General features: G+C 40.4%; 3 protein-coding genes across 10 annotated transcripts; all 3 read left to right on the top strand.

The window, feature by feature from the left end:
• Positions 1-102: 102 nt before the first annotated feature.
• On the top strand, positions 103-22,475 carry LOC128605243 (glycine N-acyltransferase). Of its 7 annotated transcripts, none has more exons than XM_053620485.1 (7): positions 103-114; positions 1,324-1,400; positions 1,682-2,912; positions 3,841-3,951; positions 4,353-4,461; positions 4,574-4,697; positions 5,808-6,395. In XM_053620485.1, exons 3-7 carry the CDS (start codon positions 2,838-2,840, stop codon positions 6,202-6,204), a joined length of 816 nt encoding a protein of 271 aa, XP_053476460.1. In that variant the 5' UTR covers positions 103-114; positions 1,324-1,400; positions 1,682-2,837; the 3' UTR covers positions 6,205-6,395. The 7 variants fall into 7 exon arrangements, with proteins under 7 accessions (XP_053476460.1, XP_053476461.1, XP_053476459.1 ...); XM_053620486.1 differs by lacking the exon at positions 103-114 and having other exon boundaries at positions 1,267-1,400; positions 1,682-1,823; positions 2,820-2,912; XM_053620484.1 differs by lacking the exon at positions 103-114 and having other exon boundaries at positions 1,267-1,400; positions 1,682-1,853; positions 2,820-2,912.
• LOC128605245 (glycine N-acyltransferase-like protein 3) lies at positions 12,454-16,563 on the top strand. Of its 2 annotated transcripts, XM_053620491.1 has the most exons (6): positions 12,454-12,618; positions 13,585-13,677; positions 14,607-14,720; positions 15,120-15,228; positions 15,341-15,464; positions 16,135-16,563. In XM_053620491.1, the coding sequence occupies exons 2-6, from the start codon at positions 13,603-13,605 to the stop codon at positions 16,544-16,546; spliced, it is 834 nt and encodes a 277-aa protein (XP_053476466.1). In that variant the 5' UTR covers positions 12,454-12,618; positions 13,585-13,602; the 3' UTR covers positions 16,547-16,563. The 2 variants fall into 2 exon arrangements, with proteins under 2 accessions (XP_053476466.1, XP_053476465.1); XM_053620490.1 differs by lacking the exon at positions 12,454-12,618 and having other exon boundaries at positions 13,428-13,677.
• Positions 19,089-27,635, top strand: LOC128605242 (glycine N-acyltransferase-like protein 3). The gene is made up of 8 exons (XM_053620482.1): positions 19,089-19,181; positions 19,305-19,379; positions 19,739-19,815; positions 23,910-24,002; positions 24,329-24,439; positions 24,583-24,691; positions 24,804-24,927; positions 26,499-27,635. Exons 3-8 carry the CDS (start codon positions 19,741-19,743, stop codon positions 26,893-26,895), a joined length of 909 nt encoding a protein of 302 aa, XP_053476457.1. The 5' UTR covers positions 19,089-19,181; positions 19,305-19,379; positions 19,739-19,740; the 3' UTR covers positions 26,896-27,635.

The following is a 27,635-nucleotide window of genomic DNA, read 5'->3' as shown; positions in this document are numbered from 1 at the left end:
GGTAGACGGGTATACTGAGATCTCTAGCTCTTCTGCTAAACTTTTTGTAATATTAGCAGCATTGTATATGCTTATCGCCGGTAGTTTTCAAATTGATTGAGAGGGAATGTGTTGGTAAGTACTAGATACTCAAGTTCATCACATTTCCAGACATGCAAGTTGGTTTCATTTCTTTATGTATTTATTTGTTTAGCCTGTTTATATATATATATATATATATATATATATATATATATATATATATATATATATATATATATATATATAATTTATATAATATATATATATATATATAATTTATATAATATATATATATATTATATATAATATAAAATAATATAATTTATATAATTATATTATATATTTTTAAATATATATATAAATTTGTTAATCTATATGAAATGTCCAGGAAGCACAGTCACGCAAGTTACATTATGTGTAATCGTGAGGACACAGCTGATGTTATTTCCGGACACACTCTCTCTCCCGTCAGGTCATGGCGATGAGATGCACGGCTAGACCAGAGGTTCTTTTTGTCGGAGGTGTCTAATGGTATCTGTTGTTTTGATACAGAAACTGAAAGCCGAAAATAAATCACATGACAACTGCATCATCGTGTGGGATATCTTTAATTAACAACACACACAAAGCAGAAGAAGAAATCCCACCACACACACACACACACACACACACACACACACACACACACACACACACAAGTGGACATTAGGAGCTACTTTACAAGTTAAAGTGTAAATCATTTGAAATATTTTTTCAATTTGTAACGTGTGGAGTCAACAATAATGGGAATAATAATAATTCTAAGCCATAAATGTTCATGTGGCATGCATCAATGTGTTATTTTGTCAGGTCAGGTGACAGAAGCAGACCTGCCAGGTAATATCTCCGACAGAGCAGGAGGAGAGGCAGGTGGAGAGGCAGGGTCACAGGTGAAGTTGAACAGTGACATGGTGATATGTTAGTAGTGAGATTCAGTATTGGGACAAATGTTAGGCTGATGTAACCTAACATGTGTGGTTCATCCATGTGTGTTTGAAATGAAAGCTTTGAATAGGCATATGTCTCTGCGGACTGATTTTATATCCCCAACAATGTCAAAAGGTTTGACCACATGTGCATTATACACTAGTAAGCTATCTGCAGCATACAAAATTCCCATAAATCTACTGCTGAGTAAGTGTAAAAAAAAAAAATAAATAGTGGGCAGGACTTGGGAAACGCCGAATGATCTTAAATAAGCTGTGCCGAAAGTAGACTGCGTTTCTGACATGTCAGCATGTTTTTTATTTCATTTTTATAAAGCCATGAAGGTGCTGAATAAGGAAGAGCTGAAGAAAGCTGAAGAAGTGCTCAGACATTACTTTCCCCAGTCACAACAGGTCTGTAAACCACACAGTTAATGCATTGTAAATGCAGGGTATGTTTGTTAGTGAAAATCAGTGTTTTGGGAACTCATAAAAGAGTTAAATGTGTGGGTTTTTTTTATAACTGTCATTATAGATGCATTAGGAAAAGGACAGATAAGATGGAAAGAGGGAACAGGAAAAATACGATTAAATTCTTATAGTGCTGCAAACTATGACGTAATGTTATATATATATATATATATATATAAGACCTTTACGAGACCTGAGTGCAAAACTGTATGTGGTAATTGCAGTCCAAGCGGTACCATCCTCAGCAATCTCCAGGCTGTAGCCTCCAGTTGATGAGGGCTCCATCCAGAAGTAGGGCATCAGGATGGATCGGGCAGGTCCGGAGAGCAGAAAGGGTCAGGATCACTGGCATCTCCATAAAATCAGGTGTGGCTTGACAGAAGGAGAGAGGGAGAGGTAGGTAAAAAAGAGGGAGCAATTATTAGGTATGCTTACTATCCCCTGATGGATAAGACTGTGTACTTTACGTAAAAGAAAGTCTATTCATGGAAAGCTTGAGTAAACAAATATATTTTCAGCCTAGACTTAAACACCGATACTGTGTCTGAGTCCCGAACACTAATTGGAAGGCTGTTCCATAACTGTGGGGCTTTGTAAGAGAACGCTCTTCCCCTTGCTCTAGCCTTCACTATTCGAGGTACCAACAAATAGCCTGCACCTTTTGATCGAAGTAGACGTGGCGGATCATAGAAGACCAAAAGTTCACTTAGCTGCTGTGGAGCAACACCGTTCAGTGCTGTATAGGTCAATAGTAGTATTTTATAATCGATGTGAAATTTTGCTGGGAGCCAATACATTGTGGATAAGATAGATGTGATGTGGTCATACTTTGTGGTTCTAGTAAGGACTCTTGCAGTTGCATTCTTGACTAACTGAAGCTTGTTTATGCTACTAATGGAACATCCAGACAGTAAGGCATTACAATAATCCAACCTAGAGGTGATGAAAGCATGAAGTAATATTTCTGCATCATGTAGTGACATTATAGTTCTTATCTTAACAATATTTCTGACATGAAATAAGACTATCATAGTAATACTGTCTACATGAGTATCAAATGAAAGACTGGAGTCAGTCATCACACCAAGGTCTTTTACTGCGGCACATGGTGAAATAGGTAGGCCATTCAGAGTCACTGTGTAATCAGAGAGCTTACTTGTAGCTGCATGTGGTCCTAGTAAAAGTACTTCTTTCTTCTCAGAATTAAGTGAAAGGAAGTTAATCAACATCCAATGTCTAATGTCCTTTATTATTCCTCAACTGTGGCTCTGTTAGAGTATGTTCTGATGTGATTTGCTATGTTTGACATTAAGAGTGTCACAAAACACGTCACAATGGCATTGTATATGTGACTGTGAGCAGCAGGGGCTTTGCAGAATCATGAAGGTGTTGAGGAAGCAGGAGCTGAAGAAGGCTTTGGAAGCACTCAGACATTACTTTCCCCAGTCACAAGAGGTCTGTAAACTTTAATTTAACTGCATATTCTTATCACCCTGGTAGACATTGTAAACAGACTGTGTGTGTTCACAAGAATGAATATGATAATGACACTACTAATATAACCTAACAATATTTTATTTTTACATTCATAGAAATAATTAAAACAACACCGCAACTTTTAGTGGAGAGATGAATCCAAAGAAGCTTTAAAAGAAATTTTAAACATTATGAAATGAAAAAAAAACCTACATCTATTTATCTATTACTACATATATTACCATCCACAACTATAGTGACACACCCACTGTATGTCACTTTTTGTAAAGTCAGTAAAAATATTAATTTCACAATTAAATTTACATTTTGCAGCAGCACTCTGATTTCCATAAAACTGCAGCACTGCTTCCTGAACTGTCTTTTTAGTCTCACAGCTTGTGATTTTTTTTTCCTTCTGAATTTCATTTAAAAAAGATAAATTGAGATATATATCACAATTTTTCCATATCACTTAGGCTACAGGACTACATTTACCATATTAGTGGAAAGTTAGTATATGTATATAGTATAACTAATATATATATATATATATATATATATATATATATATATATATATATATATATATATATTAATATATTATATTCAAATGCTTTTTACATAATATAATTTTTATTAATTAATGTTGAGAAGGGCACTTTTAAATAATTTAGAAAAAGGGTAAGGGCTCGAAGCCCCAGAGCCCTCCCTTCTGCACGTCCCAGGGGGAAAGGGTTGCAGTTTAAAAGGAAGGAAAATAGCCTACAGAAAACAGGTATAGATTTATTTACTTAAAACTGATTTCTTTTTTAAAAAGGCATAAATTTACAAAATGTTCAAATGCAACATTTAATAGAAAAAAGACGTAAATAGCTAAAGTAAGACGTTGTACTTTTTATGTCTTCAGGTGTATGGATGTGTTTCTATTATTAATCGAGCAGAAGTTGACCACAGAGATGTGCTGGTGGACCGGTGGCCAGATTTCAGTGTGCTACTTGTTAAACCAAAATGGCAGCAGGTATTTGTTACAAATGCAAGGGTAATGCAGGATGCAAGTGCAGTTGAGAGCTTTATTAAGAGAGGCAGGCAGACAAATCCAAAATAATAAGCAAGAATGTAGTCAAAGAACAGGCGAGGTTCAAGTGATCTACAAACAACACAAACTAGGCGAATCAAGAATCAATAAACATACACAATATGTTGAAACAATAGAAAAACAGAAACAATAGAAGTGCATGCTGTCAAGTGAGTGCTGGAGCAGGGGAAATCCATGACAGTATTTTGCACAAGATGACTCCAATATGGAAATGATTGGGGCTTAAAGTATAATAATCCGTGTTAGGAATAACAGACAAAGTGCTGGAAAAATGTAACAATATATCTCAGTTTTAATAGTTGACCTGTTTCTCTCATATACAGAAACCAGACTTTTTTAATGATGTGAGCACTTTTACTAAGGACGAATCATGTCTCAGGAACATACTAACCAGGACAGACGTCCTAGACTGGAAGCAGTTCATCAGTCTAAGTATTAATTTTGAACTTCTTATTACAGCAGTGCAAACACTGCCAACATGGAACGCGTTAACACTGCAACCTATAACATACCTGTGTTATATCTACATATCTATAACATATAGGTATTGACCTGCAGCAAGAGGAAATGTTAAAGGCTGTAGCATTGAACAATGGTGTACCAATGAACAAAATATGTACCTGCCATGTAATGTGCCTGGAGGATCCATCCAACCTTCCAGTTGACAAGTAAGTGATTTACTCTCACTGTAACTGAATTAAAAAAAAAATCCATTCAGAGTAAAAACACTGCAAAGAATTTCACACTGTAAATAAATTATACAGTTGGTAATATCAGCTGCTCCTTTGAACCATTTCTAAGAGCTCTTTGGAATGTTCAACCTGCTTCAACACACCCTTTATAAGCTACAGTGTAGAATCATCATACAGCTACCAAAAGCATTCTCCCTTTCAATTCCCTTGTGTAGGTTGTTTTATTTGGGCCACATGTACATGGGAAAAAGAAAGTACACCCTCCTTGTTTGGAGATGGCCTTATAACCCTTCCCAGATTGATGAAATCTGTTGTTTTCTTTTTTTTTTCTCAGGTTATTTGTTTGAATTGAAGTAGGGTGTACTTTCTTTTTCCCCATTACTGTTTACTCAGAATAATTTGATCCTGAAAGGAACAAGATAAAATATGTGTTAACAATAATTAGTCACTGTATGGACTAGTGACTATGGATTTCAGAAACATCACATAGGATCAACAAGGAGTTTTTGTTTTATAACACAGTATGTTATAATAAAAAATCATTCAGCCACCACCCGAACTTGGTTTTCTACTAACAGTACATCCCACAGTGCTTTATTCCTCTTATACCACAGAAAGTTGCCAACGATTAAAATGTTTATTTATCAAAGAACAAAATGTCATACCTTTTATCTGTTTATAATAACCTTTAATATTGTGGACTCTAACACTGACTGACACTGGAGACTCCTTCCTTAAATGTTAAATTATTGTCTGCTTACAGAAAATTCCACCATATCGACAATTTCATGTTTTTCTTATGTTGTTTTTTTCTTTATTATTAGTCTTATATTATGTGGACTGTCTGCCATATAAGCCCCTGTAATTTGCTATAACTCTATAAATGATATCCTATTGGAACCAGCACATTAAGATAACGCTGTGATTTGCCGTACAGCCAGCACTACTGTCTGAGCCTGATGTCATATAAACTAAATCACCACCTTCTGACCAATTAGAGTTGAGAAGTCAGCAGTGCAGTGGTTTATATATAGCAGTAGTTAGTCAAATATAAAGTAAACCCAAACTCTCCTTCAACCTCTACAGGTTATCTATTCGAGTCTCATCAGTCAAGGAGTCTCATGTTGCTCTGATCAACAGCACATGGAAGTTTGGCATGGGTGAATTCACTGAGCCCCTGGTCAGGAGCATGATCTTGAATTACCCTTCATGTTGTGTACTTGACTCAGAGGGTCAGCCGGTTTCATGGATATTGACCTATTCTGACTGTGCGATGGGAGTTCTGTACACACTCCCAGAGCACAGACGGAAAGGCTACGGCAAAGCACTGATCACCATATTGGCAAAGAAACTGCATTCGGAGGGCTATCCAGTGTACTGCTTCGTTGAGGAGGAGAACCAGTTGTCCTACAGGCTCTTTAAAGGTTTAGGCTTCACTGAGGATCTATCTTATAGGAATTCTTGGTTTTATGTCAATCAGTAGTCTATGACTCCATAAGAGGTTTGGGACAAGGAACATTCCTTTCTTGATTGCATGACTGAAGGGTGTGTTCAGCACACATTCATTATCTTATCCACATGTACCCCATGATTGGTTGGCTGTCCACTCCTCCTTTATCATATCATTGTTCTTGCATGATGTAAAGCAAATAAAACCATGAGAAAACAACTCAATGTTTATTATGTTGTCAGTTGTTAATGTTCTCTGTAAACTAACAGACAAATTGTTGAAAAAAATGTAACATTATATCTCCGTTTTAAAAGTTGACCTGTTTCTCTCATTTACAGAAACCAGACTTTTTTTTTTTAATGATGTGAGCGTTTTTACTAAGGACAAATCATGTCTCAGGAACATACTAACCAGGACAGACGTTCTAGACTGGAAGCAGTTCATCAGTTTAAATATTAATTTCGAACTTCTTGTTACAGCAGTACAAACACTTTCAACCTGCTAACATATCTGTATTAAATCTACATATCTATAACCAGGGCCGGTCAATCCATTAGGCGTCATAGGCAGTATTGTATAATTATTAAGGGTTCTTAGCTTCCACATTAGGTTCTGCTTGGCACCCTATCTGATAGGGAAACACTGTTGTAGGGTTCTACATAGAACCTTTAAGGGTTTCACACTTTCACACAGGGTATGTTTGTTAGGGAAAATCAGTTTTGGGAACTCATTAAGGAGTGAAATGTGTGGGGTTTTTTTAAACTGTCATTATAGATGCATTAGGAAAAGGACAGATAAAATGGAAAGAGGGAACAGGAAAAATACGATTAAATTCTTATAGTGCTGCAAACTATGACGTAATGTTTTTTTTATATATATATATATATATATATATATATATATATATATATATATATATATATACACACAGTATCTCACAAAAGTGAGTACACCCCTCACATTTTTGTAAATATTTGATTATATCTTTTCATGTGACAACACTGAAGAAATGACACTTTGCTACAATGTAAAGTAGTGAGTGTACAGCTTGTATAACAGTGCAAATTTGCTGTCCCCTCAAAATAACTGAACACACAGCCATTAATGTCTAAACCGCTGGCAACAAAAGTGAGTACACCCCTAAGTGAAAATGTCCAAATTGGGCCCAATTAGCCATTTTCCCTCCCCGGTGTCATGTGACTTGTTAGTGTTACAAGGTCTCAGTTGTGAATGGGGAGCAGGTGTGTTAAATTTGGTGTCATCGCTCTCACACTCCCTCATACTGGTCACTGGAAGTTCAACATGGCACCTCACGGCAAAGAATTCTCTGAGGATCTGAAAAAAAGAATTGCTCTACATAAAGATGGCCTAGGCTATAAGAAGATTGCCAAGACCCTGACACTGAGCTGCAGCACGGTGGCCGAGACCATATAGAGGTTTAACAGGACAGGTTCCACTCAGAACAGGCCTCGCCATGGTCAGCCAAAGAAGTTGAGTGCACATGCTCAGCATCATATCCAGAGGTTGTGTTTGGGAAATAGACGTATGAGGTTGAAGGGGTGCGGGGTCAGCCTGTCAGTGCTCAGACCATACGCCGCACACTGCATCAAATTGGTCTGCATGGCTGTCGTCCCAGAAGGAAGCTTCTTCTAAAGATGAAGCACAAGAAAGCCCGCAAACAGTTTGCTGAAGACAAGCAGACTAAGGACATGGATTACTGGAACCATGCCCTCTGGTCTGATGAGACCAAGATAAACTTATTTGGTTCAGATGGTGTCAAGCGTGTGGAGCGGCAACCAGGTGAGGAGTACAAAGACAAGTGTGTCTTGCCTACAGTCAAGCATGGTGGAGGAGTGTCATGGTCTGGGGCTGCATGAGTGCTGCCGGCACCGGGGAGCTACAGTTCACTGAGGGAACCATGAATGCCAACATGTACTGTGACATACTGAAGCAGAGCATGATCAGTATGCAGTATTCCAGCATGACAACGACCCCAAACACACCTCCAAGACGACCACTGTCTTGCTAAAGAAGCTGAGGGTGAAGGTGATGTACTGGCCAAGCATGTCTCCAGACCTAAACCCTATTGAGCATCTGTGGGGCATCCTCAAACGGAAGGTGGAGGAGCACAAGGTCTCTAACATCCACCAGCTCCGTGATGTCCTCATGGAGGAGTAGAAAAGGACTCCAGTGGCAACCTGTGAAGCTCTGGTGAACTCCATGCCCAAGAGGGTTAAGGCAGTGCTGGAAAATAATGGTGGCCACACAATATATTGACACTTTGGGCCCAATTTGGACATTTTCACTTAGGGGTGTACTCACTTTTGTTGCCAGCGGTTTAGACATTAATGACTGTGTGCCGAGTTATTTTGAGGGGACAGCAAATTTACACTGTTATACAAGCTGTACACTCACTACTTTACATTGTAGCAAAGTGCCATTTCTTCAATGTTGTCACATGAAGGTGTACTCACTTTTGTGAGATACTGTGTATATATATATTGTAGGGGAATTAGCCCGGGGGAGGGCGGAGCACCGACCCACAAGAGACAGGTTGCAGTCAACACGGGTGTTTTATTTGCCTGTGTGGGAGCTGTCGGTAGTGAGGAGGTGAGTGTGTGTGAGTGTGAGGGGTTTTGTGGGGGTGTGGCTGGCGTTGTGACGTTCTTGAGGGCGTGTCGGGGTTCCCGAGACGTGTGCGTGGGTTTCCCGTGCTGTCATCCACTGTCGAACGCGATCTCACCACCCGGCGGTCTCGTCCGCACTCGCACCTTCGGGGAGAGAAGGAGAGAGAGAGTGAGAGAAAGAGATTAGCGAGAGGATACCGTCGTGCTAAAGGTTGGCGTGCCTTTATGCTGCTGAAGAGTGCGCACGGAGTCTGTCTCTTAGCCGTTCTCCTCGCACAGGCGGAAGCGCGTCCTTTTATCCTCTTCCGCCGTCGCCTGAGTGGTGGAATTTCCCCGACGGACTCCCCAATCGCCGGCCGGTGTAGCGTCGACGGTCTCGCCCCACCGTGACGGTCCTTCCGGCTGATGGTGTGTTTGGCACGAGGCTGTCCGCTTCGTGCCGGTGCGGCAGTCGGGGAAGGAGCGACTTTCTTATTATGTGCGCCGGCTGTCGGTCCGTCGCGACAGTACCCCCCCCTCAGCTCTGAGCCTACTGCCACTCGGTGGTGGGCCCAGAGTGCGTCTCGCTGCGAGAGCCCATCTGCATTACCATGTTGGGCCCCCGCCCGGTGCTGAACCTGATACGAGAAGTCCTGTAAGGCGAGGAACCAGCGGGTTACCCGAGCGTTTGTGTCTTTGGCCTTGGCCATCCACTGTAGGGGGGCGTGGTCCGTTACGAGGACGAAGTGCCGGCCAGCCAGGTAGTACCGCAGCTCCTCGATGGCCCATTTTATTGCCAGGGCCTCTCGCTCGACGGCTGCGTATTTCCTCTCAGCGGGGGACAACTTCCGGCTGATATAGAGGACTGGGTGTTCTTCTCCGTCGAAGGTTTGCGAGAGGATGGCGCCAAGCCCGGTCTCGGACGCATCGGTGTGCACCGTGAATGGGAGGGCAAAGTCCGGGTTGCGCAGTACGGGCGCACTGGTGAGGGCACCTTTCAGGGCTTGGAAGGCCCTCTCTGCGTCGGCTGACCACCTAATCCGGTCTGGCTGGCCCTTCTTTGTGAGATCTGAGAGGGGGGAAGCTACAGCAGAGAAGTTAGGCACGAACCTCCGGTAGTACCCCGCCAACCCCAAGAAGGCACGTACCTGTTTCTTCAATGTGGGTCGAGGGTAGTCCTTTACGGCCTCGATTTTCTTTGTCTGTGGCTTCAGCATCCCCCGGCCAATGCGGTATCCCAGGTACTGGGCCTCAGTCAGCCCTAGGTGGCATTTCTTGGCGTTGGCTGTCAGGCCGGCCTCCTGGAGCGCCTTCAGGACCTCCCCTAGATGAAACAGGTGGTCGGCCCAGGTGGAGGAGTGGATGACTACGTCGTCCAGGTAGGCAGCTGCAAACATGCGGTGGGGCCGCAGGAGGATGTCCATCAACCTCTGGAACGTTGCGGGTGCCCCGTGTAGCCCAAAGGGGAGAACTCGATACTGCCAGTGGCCGGTGGCCGTGCTAAAGGCCGTCTTGGGTCTTGCGTCCGGCGCTAGCGCAACTTGCCAGTAGCCTTTGGTCAGGTCCAAGGTAGATATGAACCGGGCCCTCCCCAGTCTCTCCACGAGGTTGTCCACTCGGGGGAGGGGATAGCTGTCGAACTCCGATACCTGGTTCAGCTTCCGGAAGTCGTTGCAAAGCCGCATGCTCCCGTCCGGCTTCGGCACGACGACGATGGGGCTGGACCAGGGGCTGCTGGACTCCTCTATGATGCGATCCCACAGCATTCGGCCAATTTCTTCCTCGATGGCTTTGCGTCGGGCCTCTGGAACCCGGTAGGGCCTTTGTCTCACCACTACGCCGGGAGGAGTTTTGATCTCGTGGTGGACCAGCTGTGTCATCCCTGGGGAGGCCGAAAACACATCAGAGAATTGGTCTACCAACTCAGTGAGCTCCTGTCTCTGGGCGGGGGTAAGGTCCTCCCCCAAACCGACCAAGGTACGCTTGCCATGGTCTGTGTCCCGGGCCGCGTATGCCGACACTACCGGGGCCGGTTCCACCCACTTCTTGAGAAGGTTCACGTGGTAGAGCTTCTCCTCCACGTGCTTACCAGGCTGTTGCAGGCGGTAGTTGACAGGGCCCCGGCGCTCGAGGACTGTATACGGGCCTTGCCACCGGGCCAGGAACTTACAGGCGCTGCTGGGCACTAACAGGAGGACTCGATCCCCTGGCTGGAATTCTCGGGGCTGCGCTGGGTGGTTGTATACCCTTCGCTGCTCCTCCTGCGCGGCATGCATGTGCTCCCGGACTATTGGAGCTACCCGGTCGATCCTCGCTTGCATCTCCTGCACATATTCGACGACTGAGCGGAAGGGGGATGGTTGCTCCTCCCAGGCTTCGCGGGCGACGTCCAACAGTCCCCGCAGGCGCCGTCCGAACAGGAGCTCAAAGGGGGTGAAGCCCGTGGACGCCTGGGGGCACTCTCGGACGGCGAAAAGCACGTAGGGGAGGAGGAGGTCCCAGTTCCTCCCCTCCTCGTTCACCACCCGGCGCAGCATCCATTTGAGCGTCTGGTTGAACCGCTCGACCAGCCCGTCGGTTTGCGGGTGGTAGACCGACGTCTTAAGGTGCTTCACCTGTAACAGTCGACACAGATCGGACATTAGTTTAGACACAAAAGGCGTACCTTGGTCGGTCAGCACGTCCTTTGGGATCCCCACCCGACTGAACAGGAGTACCAGCTCCCTGGCAATGTTCTGGGCGGTGGCTTTGCGCAGCGGCACCGCCTCGGGGTACCGGGTGTGCTAAAGGTTGGCGTGCCTTTATGCTGCTGAAGAGCGCGCACGAAGTCTGTCTCTTAGCCGTTCTCCTCGCACGGGCGGAAGCGTGTCCTTTTATCCTCTTCCGCCGTCGCCTGAGTGGTGGAATTTCCCCGACGGACTCCCCAATTGCCGGCCGGTGTAGCGTCGACGGTCCCGCCCCACCGTGACGGTTCTTCCGGCTGATGGTGTGTTTGGCACGAGGCTGTCCGCTTCGTGCCGGTGCGGCGGTCGGGGAAGGAGCGACTTTCTTATTATGTGCGCCGGCTGTCGGTCCGTCGCGACAATATATATATATATATATATATATATATATATATATATATATATATATATATATAATTTTATGGCAAGTGGTGTAAACAATTGCTCATTGGAAAACATTTGTTGGATAATCTAAAAATCAAATCTTAAATCTAAAGTTCAGTTTTATATATATCTATATTGGCTTTTGGGACTCCTTAACTAGAACTCAGACATTTATTTAACTGTATGGAGTGAGTCAGTCCAGTGCAAAGCCATTTCCCCCTCTTCTTGTCTTTTTTGTTCTGCATAGGTCTGGGCCAGCCAGGTCCAAGGTGTTGACTGCAGTGGTTAGGTCGTTAGCCATCCCTGATATGGGACAATGTAAATTGAAATTGACATTTGTCCATGTTCCCTGTTTTTTCCTGGTTTATCCAGGAGTGTTCACACCAAGAAAATGTTCACAGGGAGTTTGTTGCTTTACTGCCATTTGTGTTATTCGCTGTTTTGAAGCCTTGCTTATTGTGAACACTTTTAATAGTAAATCCACACTAAATCACATATAGTTAAAATGTTCTGCTTCACTGTTTAGGAGACCTGAGTGCAAAACTGCATGTGGTAATTGCAGTCCAAGCTGTACCATCCTCAGCAATATCCAGGCTGTAGCCTCCAGTTGATGAGGGCTCCATCCAGAAGTAGGGTATCAGGATGGATCGGGCAGGTCCGGAGAGCAGAAAGGGTCAGGATCACTGGCATCTCCATAAAATCAGGTGTGGCTTGACAGAAGGAGAGAGGGAGAGGTAGGTAAAAAAGAGGGAACGATTATTAGGTATGCTTACTATCCCCTGATGGATAAGACTGTGTACTTTACGTAAAAGAAAGTCTATTCATGGAAAGCTTGAGTAAACAAATATGTTTTCAGCCTAGACTTAAACACAGATACTGTGTCTGAGTCCCGAACACTAATTGGAAGGCTGTTCCATAACTGTGGGGCTTTGTAAGAGAACGCTCTTCCCCCTGCTGTAGCCTTCACTGTTCTAGGTACCAACAAATAGCCTGCACCTTTTGATCGAAGTAGACGTGGCGGATCATAGAAGGCCAAAAGTTCACTTAGCTACTGTGGAGCAACACCGTTCAGTGCTGTATAGGTCAATAGTAGTATTTTATAATCAATGTGAAATTTTGCTGGGAGCCAATACATTGTGGATAAGATAGCTGTGATGTGATCATACTTTGTGGTTCTAGTAAGGACTCTTGCAGTTGCATTCTTGACTAACTGAAGCTTGTTCATGCTACTACTGGAACATCCAGACAGTAAGGCATTACAATAATCCAACCTAGAGGTGATGAAAGCATGAACTAATATTTCTGCATGATGTAGTGACATTATAGTTCTTATCTTAACAATATTTCTGACATGAAATAAGGCTATCATAGTAATACTGTCTACATGAGTATCAAATGAAAGACTGGAGTCAGTCATCACACCAAGGTCTTTTACTGTGGCACATGGTGAAATAGGTAGGCCATTCAGAGTCACTGTGTAATCAGAGAGCTTACTTGTAGCTACATGTGGTCCTAGTAAAAGTACTTCTTTCTTCTCAGAATTAAGTGAAAGGAAGTTAATAAACATCCAATGTCTAATGTCCTTTATTATTCCTCAACTGTGGCTCTGTAAGAGCATGTTCTGATGTAATTTGCTATGTTTGACATTAGGAGTGTCACAAAACACGTCACAATGGCATTGTATATGTGACTGTGAGCAGCAGGGGCTTTGCAGAATCATGAAGGTGTTGAGGAAGCAGGAGCTGAAGAAGGCTTTGGAAACACTCAGACATTACTTTCCCCAGTCACAAGAGGTCTGTAAACTTTAATTTAACTGCATATTCTTATCACCCTGGTAGACATTGTAAACAGACTGTGTGTGGTCACAAGAATGAATATGATAATGACACTACTAATATAACCTAACAATATTTTATTTTTACATTCATAGAAATAATTAAAACAACACCGCAACTTTTAGTGGAGAGATGAATCCAAAGAATCTTTAAAAGAAAATTTAAACATTATGAAATGAAAAAAAAACCTACATCTATTTATCTATTACTACATATATTACCATCCACAACTGTAGTGACACACCCACTGTATGTCACTTATTGTAAAGTCAGTAAAACTATTAATTTCACAATTAAATTTACATTTTGCAGCAGCACTCTGATTTCCATAAAACTGCAGCACTGCTTCCTGAACTGTCTTTTTAGTCTCACAGCTTGTGATTTTTTTCCTTCTGAATTTCATTTAAAAAAGATAAATTGAGATTTTAATGATCTTATATCACAATTTTTCCATATCACTTAGGCTACAGGACGACATTTACCATATTAGTGGAAAGTTAGTATATGTATATAGTATAACTAATATATATATATATATATATATATATATATATATATATATATATATATATAAATATATTATATTCAAATGCTTTTTACATAATATAATTGTTTCTTAATTAATGTTGAGAAGGGCACTTTTAAATAATTTAGAAAAAGGGTAAGGGCTCGAAGCCCCAGAACCCCCCCTTCTGCACGTCCCAGGGGGAAAGGGTTGCAGTTTAAAAGGAAGGAAAATAGCCTACAGAAAACAGGTATAGATTTATTTACTTAAAACTGATTTCTTTTTTAAAAAGGCATAAATTTACAAAGTGTTCAAATGCAACATTTAATAGAAAAAAGACGTGAATAGCTAAAGTAAGATGTTGTACTTTTTATGTCTTCAGGTGTATGGATGTGTTTCTATTATTAATCGAGCAGAAGTTGACCACAGAGATGTGCTGGTGGACCGGTGGCCAGATTTCAGTGTGCTTGTACTTGTTAAACCAAAATGGCAGCAGGTATTTCTTACAAATGCAAGGGTAATGCAGGATGCAAGTGCAGTTGAGCTTTATTAAGAGAGGCAGGCAGACAAATCCAAAATAATAAGCAAGAACGTCGTCAAAGAACAGGCGAGGTTCAAGTGATCTACAAACAACACAAACTAGGCGAATCAAGAATCAATAAACATACACAATATGTTGAAACAATAGAAAAACAGAAACAATAGAAGTGCATGCTGTCAAGTGAGTGCTGGAGCAGGGGAAATCCATGACAGTATTTTGCACAAGATGACTTCAATATGGAAATGATTGGGGCTTAAAGTATAATAATCCGTGTTAGGAATAACAGACAAAGTGCTGGAAAAATGTAACAATATATCTCAGTTTTAATAGTTGACCTGTTTCTCTCATATACAGAAACCAGACTTTTTTAATGATGTGAGCATTTTTACTAAGGACGAATCATGTCTCAGGAACATACTAACCAGGACAGACGTCCTAGACTGGAAGCAGTTCATCAGTCTAAGTATTAATTTCGAACTTCTTATTACAGCAGTGCATACACTGCCAACATGGAACGCGTTATCACTGCAACCTATAACATACCTGTGTTATATCTACATATCTATAACACATAGGTATTGACCTGCAGCATGAGGAAATGTTAAATGCTGTAGCATTGAACAATGGTGTACCAATGAACAAAATAAGTACCTGCCATGTAATGTGCCTGGAGGATCCATCCAACCTTCCAGCTGACAAGTAAGTGATTTACTCTCACTGTAACTCAATTAAAAAAAATTCCATTCAGAGTAAACACTGCAAAGAATTTCACACTGTAAATAAATTATACAGTTGGTAATATCAGCTGCTCCTTTGAACCGTTTCTAAGAGCTCTTTGGAAAGTTCAACCTGCTTCAACACGCCCATCCCGCAGTGCTTTATTCCTCTTATACCACAGAAAGTTGCCAACGATTAAAATGTTTATTTATCAAAGATCAGAATGCCATACCTTTTATCTGTTTATAATAACCTTTAATATTGTGGACTGTAACACTGACTGACACTGGAGACTCCTTCCATAAATTTTAAATAAATGTTTCCTCACAGAAAGTTCCACCATATCAACAATTTCATGTTTTTGTTGTTGTTTTTTTATTTATTATTAGTCTTATATTATGTGGACTGTCTGCCATAAAAGCCCCCTGTAATTTGCTATAACTCTATAAATGATAACCTATAGGAACCAGCACATTAAGATAACGCTGTGATTTGCCGTACAGCCAGCACTACTGTCTGAGCCTGATATTATATAAATTTAATCACAACCTTCTGACCAATTAGAGTTGAGATGTCAGCAGTGCAGTGGTTTATATATAGTAGTAGTTAGTTAAACATAAAGTAAACCCAAACTCTCCTTCAACCTCTACAGGTTATCTATTCAAGTCTCATCAGTCAAGGAGTCTCATGTTGCTCTGATCAATAGCACATGGAAGTTTGGCATGGGTGAATTCACAGAGCCCATGGTCAGGAGCATGATCTTAAATTACCCTTCATGTTGTGTACTTGACTCAGAGGGTCAGCCGGTGTCATGGACATTGACGTATTCTAACTGTGCGATGGGAATGGGGTACACACTCCCAGAGCATAGACGCAAAGGCTACTCCAAAGCCCTGGCCACCATATTGGCAAAGAAACTGCATTCGGAGGGCTATCCAGTGTACTGCTTCGTTGAGGAGGAGAACCAGTTGTCCTACATGCTCTTAAAAAGTTTAGGCTTCACTGAGGATCTGTCTTATAGGAATGCTTGGTTTTACTTCAATCAATTGTCTCTGACTCCATAAGTAGTTTGGGACAAGGAACATTCCTGTCATGATTGCACGATTGAAGGGGGTGTTCAGCACACATTCATTATCTTGTCCACACGTACCCCATGACTGGTTGGCTGTCCACTCCTCCTTTATCATATCATTGTCCTTGCATTATTTAAAGCAAATAAAACCATGAGAAAACAACTCAATGTTTATTATGTTGTCAGTTGTTAATGTTGTCTGTAAACTAAACACGTGTATATGCATATTGTGGAAACCCCATACCAAAAGTCGAATGATATCTCATTTAAATAGATTCCACACTAAACCCAGCCTTTTAGATTATACATAAAAAATGTTATTGTTTTTCTATTGGATTAGCAAATTAAATTTATAATAAACATTATTTGGTAAATTACACATAATGATAGCTCTAAAAAAGATGGACCCGTCCCTGTTTCTTATGGTAGTGAAGCTGGGTATTGGAGCAAAAACGTCTTCTTGGTGGTTGCTTTCCTTTTCTTTTCTTTATTATTAGGTTCATTTTATTTTTAAGTTATTTTAAGCTCACATTTCACACGGGTCAGATGATGATATTGATGCAGCATGAATGTCTGTTTAGAAGCTCTTCTAAGTTCCACACAATTTTTGAAATATAATTGTATCAATTCCGGTGGCCTATGACTTCACCAGACAATCACAAAAAGTAAAACAAAATCTCTGCTTGAGTTTAGGCTTCAAATATTTTTGAAAACATGCAGCCTGCTGTCTAGCTAAAACTGTAGCTATCATAACATTATGGAATGCTGCTGATCAGCTCTCACTGTATTTATGGTGTTGAATCTTAGCTAATGTTACACTCTGGAGGAAGTAAGTAACAATTCACTTACTTAACCTTTATGTTACTCGCTGAAGTCTGAAATGACTAGTTGGTTTTAGTTGGTAAAAGCTGTCTTTTCCGACGTTGGTGTATAAAATAAAGCTTAACCTCTATAAATGTGGGTTTCCCAGTCCCACACAGTCCCTGTCTCAGCTGAAGAGAAGCAGCCAGATTGCATGCTGCCACCACCATGTTTCACTGTGGGTGTGGTATTTGTTAGGTGATAATAATCTTGTTTTTGCACCAAACATATATTTTAATTATTTTCCAAAAAAAAAAATTGTAAGAACACATTTTGCCACATGGTTTGGTGTGATTTAGGTGGGCTTGGATGTTTGTTTGTTTTTATGAGAAAGGGCTTTCGTCTAGCTTCCCTACCCCACGGCCAAGACGTGAAGAACATGAGAGCTTGTTGACACATGCAGGGAGTGACCAGTACTTGCTACATATTCCTGCAGCTCTTTTAATGTTGCTGTAGGTCCCTTGGCAGCCTCACTTATACATTTATTTCTTGTCCTTTTGTAAATTTTGGAGGGACATCCTGTTCTTGGTAATGTTACATTTTCTCTACTTCTTGTTGATGGCCTTCACGGCGTTCCATGTTACAGCCATGTCTGGGAAATTCGTTTGTACGCCTCTCCTGATCGACACCTTTTGATGAGATCCCGTACATCATTTACACATTGATGACAGATGTGTGATAATTACTTTTGAACATGAGTTTGAAAGTGTTTGATTAATTCGGAGCACAGTCACAATGCCCCATTATAAAAGGGTTTGCGCATGTTTCCCTAAAACGTTTCTACTTGTTTTTTTACTTGAATTTTGTTGGTTGCTATATCATGTTAAAGGTGGAAGAAATATCTGACGTGACTTATCTTGTGTTATTTTAGTTTACAGTGCAAAAACCTGTCATTTTAACACTGGTGTGTAGACTTTTTATATCATAAACTGATTTTTTACACATTTTAGTGTTTCACAAGGAAAGTCTGAGAATTTTCTGATTTATTTGTCCGACTCGAGTCTGCAGTCAGATAGTCTCGTTGTTATGACGCAATCACGACGCGTCTCGCTTCAACACGTATGCTTCTGTTAATTCTGCGAAACTTTTCGTAATATTAGCAGCATTGTATATGCTTATCGCCGGTAGTTTTCAAATTGATTGAGAGGGAATGTGTTGGTAAGTACTAGACACTCAAGTTCATTACATTTCCAGACATGCAAGTAACCTTGTTATATTATATGTACGTTATATAGTCAGTAAAGATACGATACCAAACAGACAGAGAGGACGTGTGTGTGTGCGCGCGCGCGCTGTGGTCACGTGATCATAAGTATCATATGTTGCTCGGTGTTATTTTAAGTGTCTTCGTTTCTTTATGTATTTATATTTATTTTTATGTGTTATTAGTTTTGTTCATCCTTTTTAATTTAAAAAATAAAGAAATTTCTTAATCTGTATAAAATGTCCAGGAAGCACAGTCACGCAAGTTACATTATGTGTAATCGTGAGGACACAGCTGATGTTATTTCCGGACACACTCTCTCTTCCGTCAGGTCATGGCGATGAGATGCACGGCTAGACCAGAGGTTCTTTTTGTCGGAGGTGTCTAATGGTGTCTGTTGTTTTGATACAGAAACTGGAAGCCGAAAATAAATCACATGACAACTGCATCATCGCATGGGATCTCTTTAATTAACAACACACACAACGCAGAAGAAGAAAACCCACTACACACACACACACACACTCGAGCGGACATTAGGAGCTACTTTACAAGTCAAAGTGTAAATCATTTAAAATATTTTCTCAATTTCTAATGTGTGGAGTCAGCAATAATGGTAATAATAATAATTCTAAGCCTTAAATGTTCATGTGGCATGCATCAATGTGTTATTTTGTCAGGTCAGGTGACAGAAGCAGACCTGCCAGGTAGTATCTCTGACAGAGCAGGAGGAGAGGCAGGTGGAGAGGCAGGGTCACAGGTGAGGTCGAACAGTGACATGGTGATATGTTAGTAGTGAGATTCAGTATTGGGACAAATGTGACGCTGATGTACTGTGTGGTTCATCCATGTGTGCTTGAAATGAAAGCTTTAAATAGGAAAGTCTCTGCGGACTGCTTTTATATCCCCACCAATGTCAAAAGGTGTGACCACATGTGTATTACACTAGTAATCTATCTGTGGCATGAAAAATTCCCATAAATCTCCTGCTGAGTAAGTGTAAAAAAAAAAAAAAAGTGGGCAGGACTTTGGAAACACTGAATGATCTTAAATAAGCTGCGTCAAAAGTAACCTGCATTTCTGACATGTCGGCATGTGTTTTATTTTATTTTTATAAAGCCATGAAGGTGCTGAATAAGGAGGAGCTGAAGAAAGCCGAGGAAGTGCTCAGGCATTACTTTCCCCAGTCACAACAGGTCTGTAAACCACACAGTTAATGCACTATAAATGCAGGGTATGTTTGTTAGTGTCAGGTGAAAATCAGTGTTTTGAACCTAAAGAAGAGAAAAGACTGAATGCCAAAAATTAAGAGACAGTGATTTCTTTGTCCATCCGAAACAAAGTAAAACTTTTTCTAGTATTCTGAAGCCTTTCTTTGTGTGTAAATCACTCTGATATTTATACTGAGTGTTTACTGACACATTAAGAGAAAAGGGGTTTGAATGAAGCACGTCCAATCTGGAAGCAAAAAATAGTCACCATATAGTGAAATATATGCTGGTGGTGCTCATGTCCATAAGAGAAAACTGAACAACAGCTAGAACAGGTCAGGATTGTGAGGTTTTACCCCAGCTAACACTAACAATCATGTTTCAGCTTTAGTAGAAATTCAAAGTGGTTCATTTATACCAAAACAGAACATAAGGGTTAATGAATCATTTCTGTTCGCAGAGGTCAATTTTAGAGTTATGATCTAATATATAATTTCGAGCATAAATTAAATACATATATAGATCTTTTATAGATATTTTATATTGAATACATTATAAGAGGAATGGTTTATGTGTCTAGGTGTATGGATGTGTTTTTATGATTAATCGAGTAGAAGCTCATCCCACAGATGTGCTGGTGGACCAGTGGCCAGATTTTAATGTGCTACTCATCAGACCACAACGGCAGGAGGTATTGCATGAGATAACTTTAGTATAAAATATCAACAAAAAGTAGCTACGGTTTAGTTTTTCATATTGACCTGTTTCTCTCACATACAGAAAGCAGACCTTTTTAAAGTCATAAGCATTTTTACTAAGGATGAAACAACTCTCAGGAACATACTGGTCGGGACGGACGTTATTGACTGGAAGCAGTACCTCTGTCTAAGTATTCATTTCTCAGATCTCCCTTTATGCCATTTTAAGAGCATCATAATAATCAGTGTCACACAAAACAAAGAGATGTTGTTCTCCCTCCCGTGATGTGCTTTCAGTTTGTCAAGAATTTAGATATACTCTTCCAGTTGAGCAAGTTAATTTAACTCTGAAACTTACAAAACATCTGTTCAGGTATTGATCTGTGCCACGAGGAGATGCTAAAGTTTGTAGCAGCGAGCAGAAGCGTGCCAATGAGAAAAGATCATGTCTGTTACATGATGAAACTGCAAAATCCATCCAACCTTACAACTGAAAGGTAACTGATTTACCGTTAGGATGCTTAGTTAACAGTTAATAATACAGCCACTCATGCCATATTTTAACCTGCCAAATCTTTCATGGAATAGACAAGCTGTTGATTCTATGTTGTTTAAATGCAAAAGTTTCATTGCATTGTTTTCATTTAATGACTGTTAAATTCGTTTGTGTTTTGTAAAAATGACCCATTTTAAATTTTATTTTGTACTTATTCTTTTCATACATCTTCCTTATCAAGCCAATAACGGAATATATACTATATATACTGAATAGATTTAAAAAATATTTTTACATGAGTTTTTCTATTTCAAAAGAAACGGAACCTAGTAAATAGTACAAATGTTACCAAATATCAAGGTAAACCCACCTCTTGATCTACCACAGGTTTCCAGTACAAGTGTCCTCACTTAACGAGTCTCACCTTGCTCTGATCAATAGCACATGGAAGTTTGGCATGGGTGAATTCAGTGAACGGTTCGTCAGGGAAAGGATCATGAATTTCCCTTCGTGTTGTGTGCTGGACTCAGAGGGTCGGCCAGTGTCATGGATATTGACCTATGCTTCCTGTGCGATGGGAATGCTGTACACAATGCCGGAGCACAGACGGAAAGGCTACGCCAAAGCCCTGGTCACCATATTGGCAAAGAAACTGCATTCAGAGGGCTACCCAGTGTACTGCTTCATTGAAGAGGAGAACCAGTTGTCCTACAGGCTCTTTACCAGTTTAGGTTTCACTATGGATCCGTTTTACAGGGCTGCTTGGATTAAGTTTAATTAATCATGTTAGTTTGTTTAGTTTTTGCTGTTTTATGCAAATGCTTCCCTCACCATTCCATTACCTTTACCTGGTATCACAACGTTCAGTTATTTTGAATTCGCAATGGACCATGCTAATCTGAGTAGTTGTTAAAAATATTTGTAAAACATATATAACAAATAAAATGATATGCAAACCAATATGCTGAAGTCAGATCTGTTCATAACTGCATGTTTTCCTGGTGCACCTAGCCCTGGCTGGAACATCTGTATGGTTTCTGCAATACAGCTTTGTTCTATCCTCTCTCTGCCTCATTACTGACTTACTGTAGGTGTATTTCAATTTTTAGAAGTTAAAAAACTCTATAATTATGAGATCTTTTCATGCTTAATATTTTACAATCTTGAATATAAGTAGACACTAGTACATAAGCCATTGAGTGCTTCACACTGTTTTGCATAATAAATCTATTAAAATATTTATTATAAATATACATGAAAAATGAGTATAATGTGTACCAATATTACGAATGTAAGAACAGTGGCCCTTAAGGTTGAGTATGTTTACACCTGATCATAACATTTGATGAAAATTCTCCTGACAGTTTTCTTATTCAAATGCCATACTATCTCTGCAGGCAGTGTCGTTGCCTCACAGCTCCAGGGTACCCGATTTGACCCTGAGCTCGGGTTATTGTCAGTTTGGAGTTTGACATGTTCTCCCCGTGTCCGTGTGGGTTATCTCCAGAATTCTCCAGTACTTAAAAATGATTTTTTTATAAACCCATGAAGGTGCTGAATAAGGAGGAGCTGAAGAAAGCTGAAGACAAGTAATGCCCATGACTTAAAGATCTTGTTCCCACTGATTACTAAATTGTGGCCACACAGATCTCTTCTCCACCCGTTACCAACCCGTGGCCACAAGTTTTTATTTTATTTTTAGGGATGTCCCTAGTGGGTCTCCATAAAGGTTGTGATAGAAACTACAATAATACGTCTGGTCATACATGGGTCAGCGTATCCACACCCAGGGAAAAGAACAGAGGACATTGCACGTTTTCGCGCAATGCGAAGAGATCTACGGCAGCCTGGCCGAACCTCTGCCACACCAGGAGAACCACCCGAGAATGAATTTTCCATTCCCCGTATACACATAAGCTATTGAAATAATGTTTAAGTGACATAAGTACATTAGATTGGATGTTCATAATCAAAAATAACGATAAAAATAGGATAAATATTAAAAGAACTAAATTATGTTGAATTGGCTTCTTCAAAACATTTATATTTATTTAGCTGATTAAATTGCCTTTTATAGTTAAATTACCTTATATTTTTGTGTTGAATCAATGCACATTTATACAGTCATGGAAAAAAGAAAGTACACCCTCCTTCAAGTCTATGTTTTTAGTTATCAGAGCCTAAATAACAATTGTGTGGTCCTCACTAACTTCTATAAACAAACAAATAACCTAAAGTGACAAAAACAAAAAAGAACCAACACAGATTTCAATATGTAGTCATTTTTTCTTAAAAGTACACCAACATTCACAGACCAGATGGGGAAAAAGTACACCCTATAATTCAATAACATTTAGAACATCTTTTAGCAACAATAACTTGAAGTAAATATTTTCTGTAGGAGTTTTGGAGAAGTTCTGGCCCACTCTTCTCTACAACACTGCTTCATTCATTGATGATTGAGGGCATTCAATTATGCCCAGCTCTCTTAAGATCCCACCACAGCATCTCAGTGTGCTGGAATGGCCAAGTCAAAGTCCAGACCTCAACCACATTGATTTTTTTCTTCTTTAGACATTCAGATGTCGATTTGCTGGTGTGCGTGGGATCATTGTCCTATCTTGCAAGATTCCCAGGTCCTGTGGCCACAAAACAAGCCCAAATCATCACCCCTCCACCACCATGCTTGACATTTGGTACAAGCTGTTCTTGGTGATATGATGTGTTTGGTTTTCACCAAGCATGGTGCTGTGCATGGTGGCGAAACTTCTCCACCTTGGTCTCATCACTCATTATTTGCTGACTATGTTTGATCTTCAGGAGTGTCACAAAACACGTTCGACTTGATTTATGTTGAACAGCATTGTATATGTGACTGTGAGCAGCAGGGGCTTTGCAGAATCATGAAGGCGTTGAGCAAGCACGAGCTGAAGAAGGCTGAGGAAGCGCTCAGACATTACTTTCCCCAGTCACAAGAGGTCTGTAAACCACACAGCATTATAATTGTCTATGTAGAATATTCTTCGCTGATCTTTGGTATTAATATGTTTTTAAGTATTTATTATGGTGCCAAATGTGTTTTATCATTCGACTATAGAGACTGTTATTACAGGATCACCAGTCTTTGTGTCAGAGAAAGGCGTGTTTGGGGAAAGGCTTGCAGTTTAAAAGGAAGGAAAATAAAGAAAACAGGCATAGATTTATTTACTTAAAACTGATTAATTAAAAAAAAAATTGCATCAATGTACAAGATGTTCAAATGCAACATTTTTAATAGAAAAAAAATGACTCTTTATGTCTTCAGGTGTATGGGTGTGTTGCTATAATTAATCGAGCAGAAATTGACCCCAGAGATGTGCTGGTGGACCGGTGGCCAGATTTCAGTGTGCTACTTGTTAAACCAAAACCGCAGCAGGTATTTTGCACAAGATGACTGCAATATGGAAATGATCGGGGCTTAAAGTATAATAATCCGTGTTAGGAATAACAGACAAAGTGCTGGAAAAATGTAACAATATATCTCAGTTTTAATAGTTGACCTGTTTCTCTCACATACAGAAACCAGACTTTTTTAATGATGTGATCGTTTTTACTAAGGACGAATCATGTCTCAGGAACATACTAACCAGGACAGACGTTCTAGACTGGAAGCAGTTCATCAGTCTAAGTATTAATTTCGAACTTCTTATTACAGCAGTATAAACACTGGCAACCAGGAACACCTTAACACTGCAACCTATAACATATCTGTGTTACATCTACATATCTATAACATATAGGTATTGACCTGCAGCAAGAGGAAATGTTAAAGGCTGTAGCATTGAACAATGGTGTACCAATTAACAAAATATGTACCAGCCACTTAATGTGCCTGGAGGATCCATCCAACCTTCCAACTGACAGGTAAGTGATTTACTTTCACTGTAACTGAATTTAAAAAAAAAAAAAAAAAAAAATCCATTCAGAGTAAAAACACTGCAAAGAATTTCACACTGTAAATAAATTATACAGTTGGTATTATCAGCTGCTCCTTTGAACCATTTCTAAGAGCTCTTTGGAATGTTCAACCTGCTTCAACACACCCTTTTTAAAGCTACAGTGATGAATCATCATACAGCTACCAAAAGCATTCTCCCTTTCAATTCCCTTGTGTAGGTTGTTTTATTTGGGCCACACGTACATGGGAAAAAGAAAGTACACCCTCCTTGTTTGGAGATGGCCTTATAACCCTTCCCAGATTGATGAAATCTGTTGTTTTCTCTTTTTTTCAGGTTATTTGTTTGAATTGAAGTAGGGTGTACTTTCTTTTTCCCCATTACTGTTTACTCAGAATAATTTGATCCTGAGTGTCACGAACCTCGAATCGGCACGGAAGCAGGAGCGGGCGGCAGGTGTAGAGCGTCGTATCGGGAAATACAAGAAACGTAGCCGTAAGACAGGCAAAGGTCAAGCGATCGGACGAACAACACAAACGGGGTCAGGCAGAGAGCGTAATCGAAACCGGAAACAAGTGTCGAGGATCACGAGAAGACAAACTAACTAGAACGGCTTGGTAACGCAGAGAAACGAGTTGACTGAACGTATATTTCGCATAGATTCTGGGTGAATGACATCCCTAAGTACTAGCGGCGAGTGTGCGTGTGTGTGTGTGTGATTGATGGCAGGTGTGTCTGCTCAGAACTCCGGGGATGGTGAGCGCATGCGTGCTTGAGAAGTGAGTGTTGCATCTTGGGAATTTGAGTTCTGATCCGACTGAGCTGTGACACTGAGAGGAACAAGATAAAATGTGTGTTAACAATAATTAGTCACTGTATGGACTAGTGACTATGGATTTCAGAAACATCACATAGGGTCAACAAGGAGTTTTTGTTTTATAACACAGTATGTTATAATAAAAAAAACATAACCGGATGTTTTAGGAAAATAATCATCCAGCCACCACCCAAACTTGGTTTTCTACTAACAGTATATCCCGCAGTGCTTTATTCCTCTTATACCACAGAAAGTTGCCAACGATTAAAATGTTTATTTATCAAAGAACAAAATGTCATACCTTTTATCTGTTTATAATAACCTTTAATATTGTGGACTCTAACACTGACTGACACTGGAGACTCCTTCCTTAAATGTTAAATTATTGTCTGCTTACAGAAAATTCCACCATATCGACAATTTCATGTTTTTCTTATGTTGTTTTTTCTTTATTATTAGTCTTATGTTATGTGGACTGTCTGCCATATAAGCCCCCTGTAATTTGCTATAACTCTATAAATGATATCCTATTGGAAGCAGCACATTAAGATAACGCTGTGATTTGCCGTACAGCCAGCACTACTGTCTGAGCCTGATGTCATATAAACTAAATCACCACCTTCTAACCAATTAGAGTTGAGAAGTCAGCAGTGCAGTGGTTTATATATAGCAGTAGTTAATCAAATATAAAGTAAACCCAAACTCTCCTTCAACCTCTACAGGTTATCTATTCGAGTCTCATCAGTCAAGGAGTCTCATGTTGCTCTGATCAACAGCACATGGAAGTTCGGCATGGGTGAATTCACTGAGCCCCTGGTCAGGTGCATGATCTTGAATTACCCTTCATGTTGTGTACTTGACTCAGAGGGTCGGCCGGTGTCATGGCTATTGACCTATTCTAACTGTGCGATGGGAGTTCTGTACACACTCGCAAAGCACAGACGGAAAGGCTACGCCAAAGCCCTGATCACCATATTGGCAAAGAAACTGCATTCAGAGGGCTATCCAGTGTACTGCTTCGTTGAGGAGGAGAACCAGTTGTCCTACAGGCTCTTTAAAGGTTTAGGCTTCACTGAGGATCTGTCTTATATGAATTCTTGGTTTTACGTCAATCAGTAGTCTATGACTCCATAAGAGGTTTGGGACAAGGAACATTCCTGATTGCATGACTGAAGGGTGTGCTCAGCACACATTCACTATCTTATCCACACGTACCCCATGATTGGTTGGCCGTCCCGTCCTCCTTTATCATATCATTGTTCTTGCATTATGTAAAGCAAATAAAACCATGAGAAAACAACTCAGTGTTTATTATGTTGTCAGTTGTTAATGTTCTCTGTAAACTAACAGACAAATTGTTGAAAAAATGTAACATTATATCTCCGTTTTAAAAGTTGACCTGTTTCTCTCATTTACAGAAACCAGACTTTTTTTTTTTAATGATGTGAGCATTTTTACTAAGGACAAATCATGTCTCAGGAACATACTAACCAGGACAGACGTTCTAGACTGGAAGCAGTTCATCAGTTTAAATATTAATTTCGAACTTCTTGTTACAGCAGTACAAACACTTTCAACCCGCTAACATATCTGTATTAAATCTACATATCTATAACCAGGGCCGGTCAATCCATTAGGCGTCATAGGCAGCCACCTTTGGGGCACAGCCCTACCGAATCCGATTAACAGTACCGAGCCACATTTAACGGTAACTAGGGGGCACCAACAAACCAATTTGACCAAACAAACATTCTGAGATAATAAGACATAAGGTATTATTAGCTCAGAAATGTTTGTTTGGTCAAATTGGTTTGTTGGCGCCCCCTTGTGCCGATGTAAATAAGAGTCTTCTACACTCT

The sequence above is a fragment of the Ictalurus furcatus genome, chromosome 3 (assembly GCF_023375685.1).
Source record: "Ictalurus furcatus strain D&B chromosome 3, Billie_1.0, whole genome shotgun sequence".
NCBI lineage: Eukaryota > Metazoa > Chordata > Actinopteri > Siluriformes > Ictaluridae > Ictalurus > Ictalurus furcatus.
The sequence above is the reverse complement of the archived record's forward strand: the minus strand, read 5'-3'. Positions and strand labels throughout refer to the sequence as shown.

Bases quoted from the DNA above. Each gene is read 5' to 3' on its own strand.
- LOC128605243 (XM_053620483.1), top strand. From the start codon at position 1,290: ATGTCAGCATGTTTTTTATTTCATTTTTATAAAGCCATGAAGGTGCTG. The intron at 20,522-20,610 runs GTATTGCATGAG...TCTCACATACAG, and splicing joins TCAGACCACAACGGCAGGAG to AAAGCAGACCTTTTTAAAGT. The intron at 21,026-21,411 runs GTAACTGATTTA...GATCTACCACAG, and splicing joins TCCAACCTTACAACTGAAAG to GTTTCCAGTACAAGTGTCCT.
- LOC128605245 (XM_053620491.1), top strand. From the start codon at position 13,603: ATGAAGGTGTTGAGGAAGCAGGAGCTGAAGAAGGCTTTGGAAACACTC. The intron at 13,678-14,606 runs GTCTGTAAACTT...TTATGTCTTCAG, and splicing joins ACTTTCCCCAGTCACAAGAG to GTGTATGGATGTGTTTCTAT. The intron at 14,721-15,119 runs GTATTTCTTACA...TCTCATATACAG, and splicing joins TTAAACCAAAATGGCAGCAG to AAACCAGACTTTTTTAATGA.
- LOC128605242 (XM_053620482.1), top strand. From the start codon at position 19,741: ATGAAGGTGCTGAATAAGGAGGAGCTGAAGAAAGCCGAGGAAGTGCTC. The intron at 24,003-24,328 runs GTCTGTAAACCA...TTATGTCTTCAG, and splicing joins ACTTTCCCCAGTCACAAGAG to GTGTATGGGTGTGTTGCTAT. The intron at 24,928-26,498 runs GTAAGTGATTTA...CAACCTCTACAG, and splicing joins TCCAACCTTCCAACTGACAG to GTTATCTATTCGAGTCTCAT.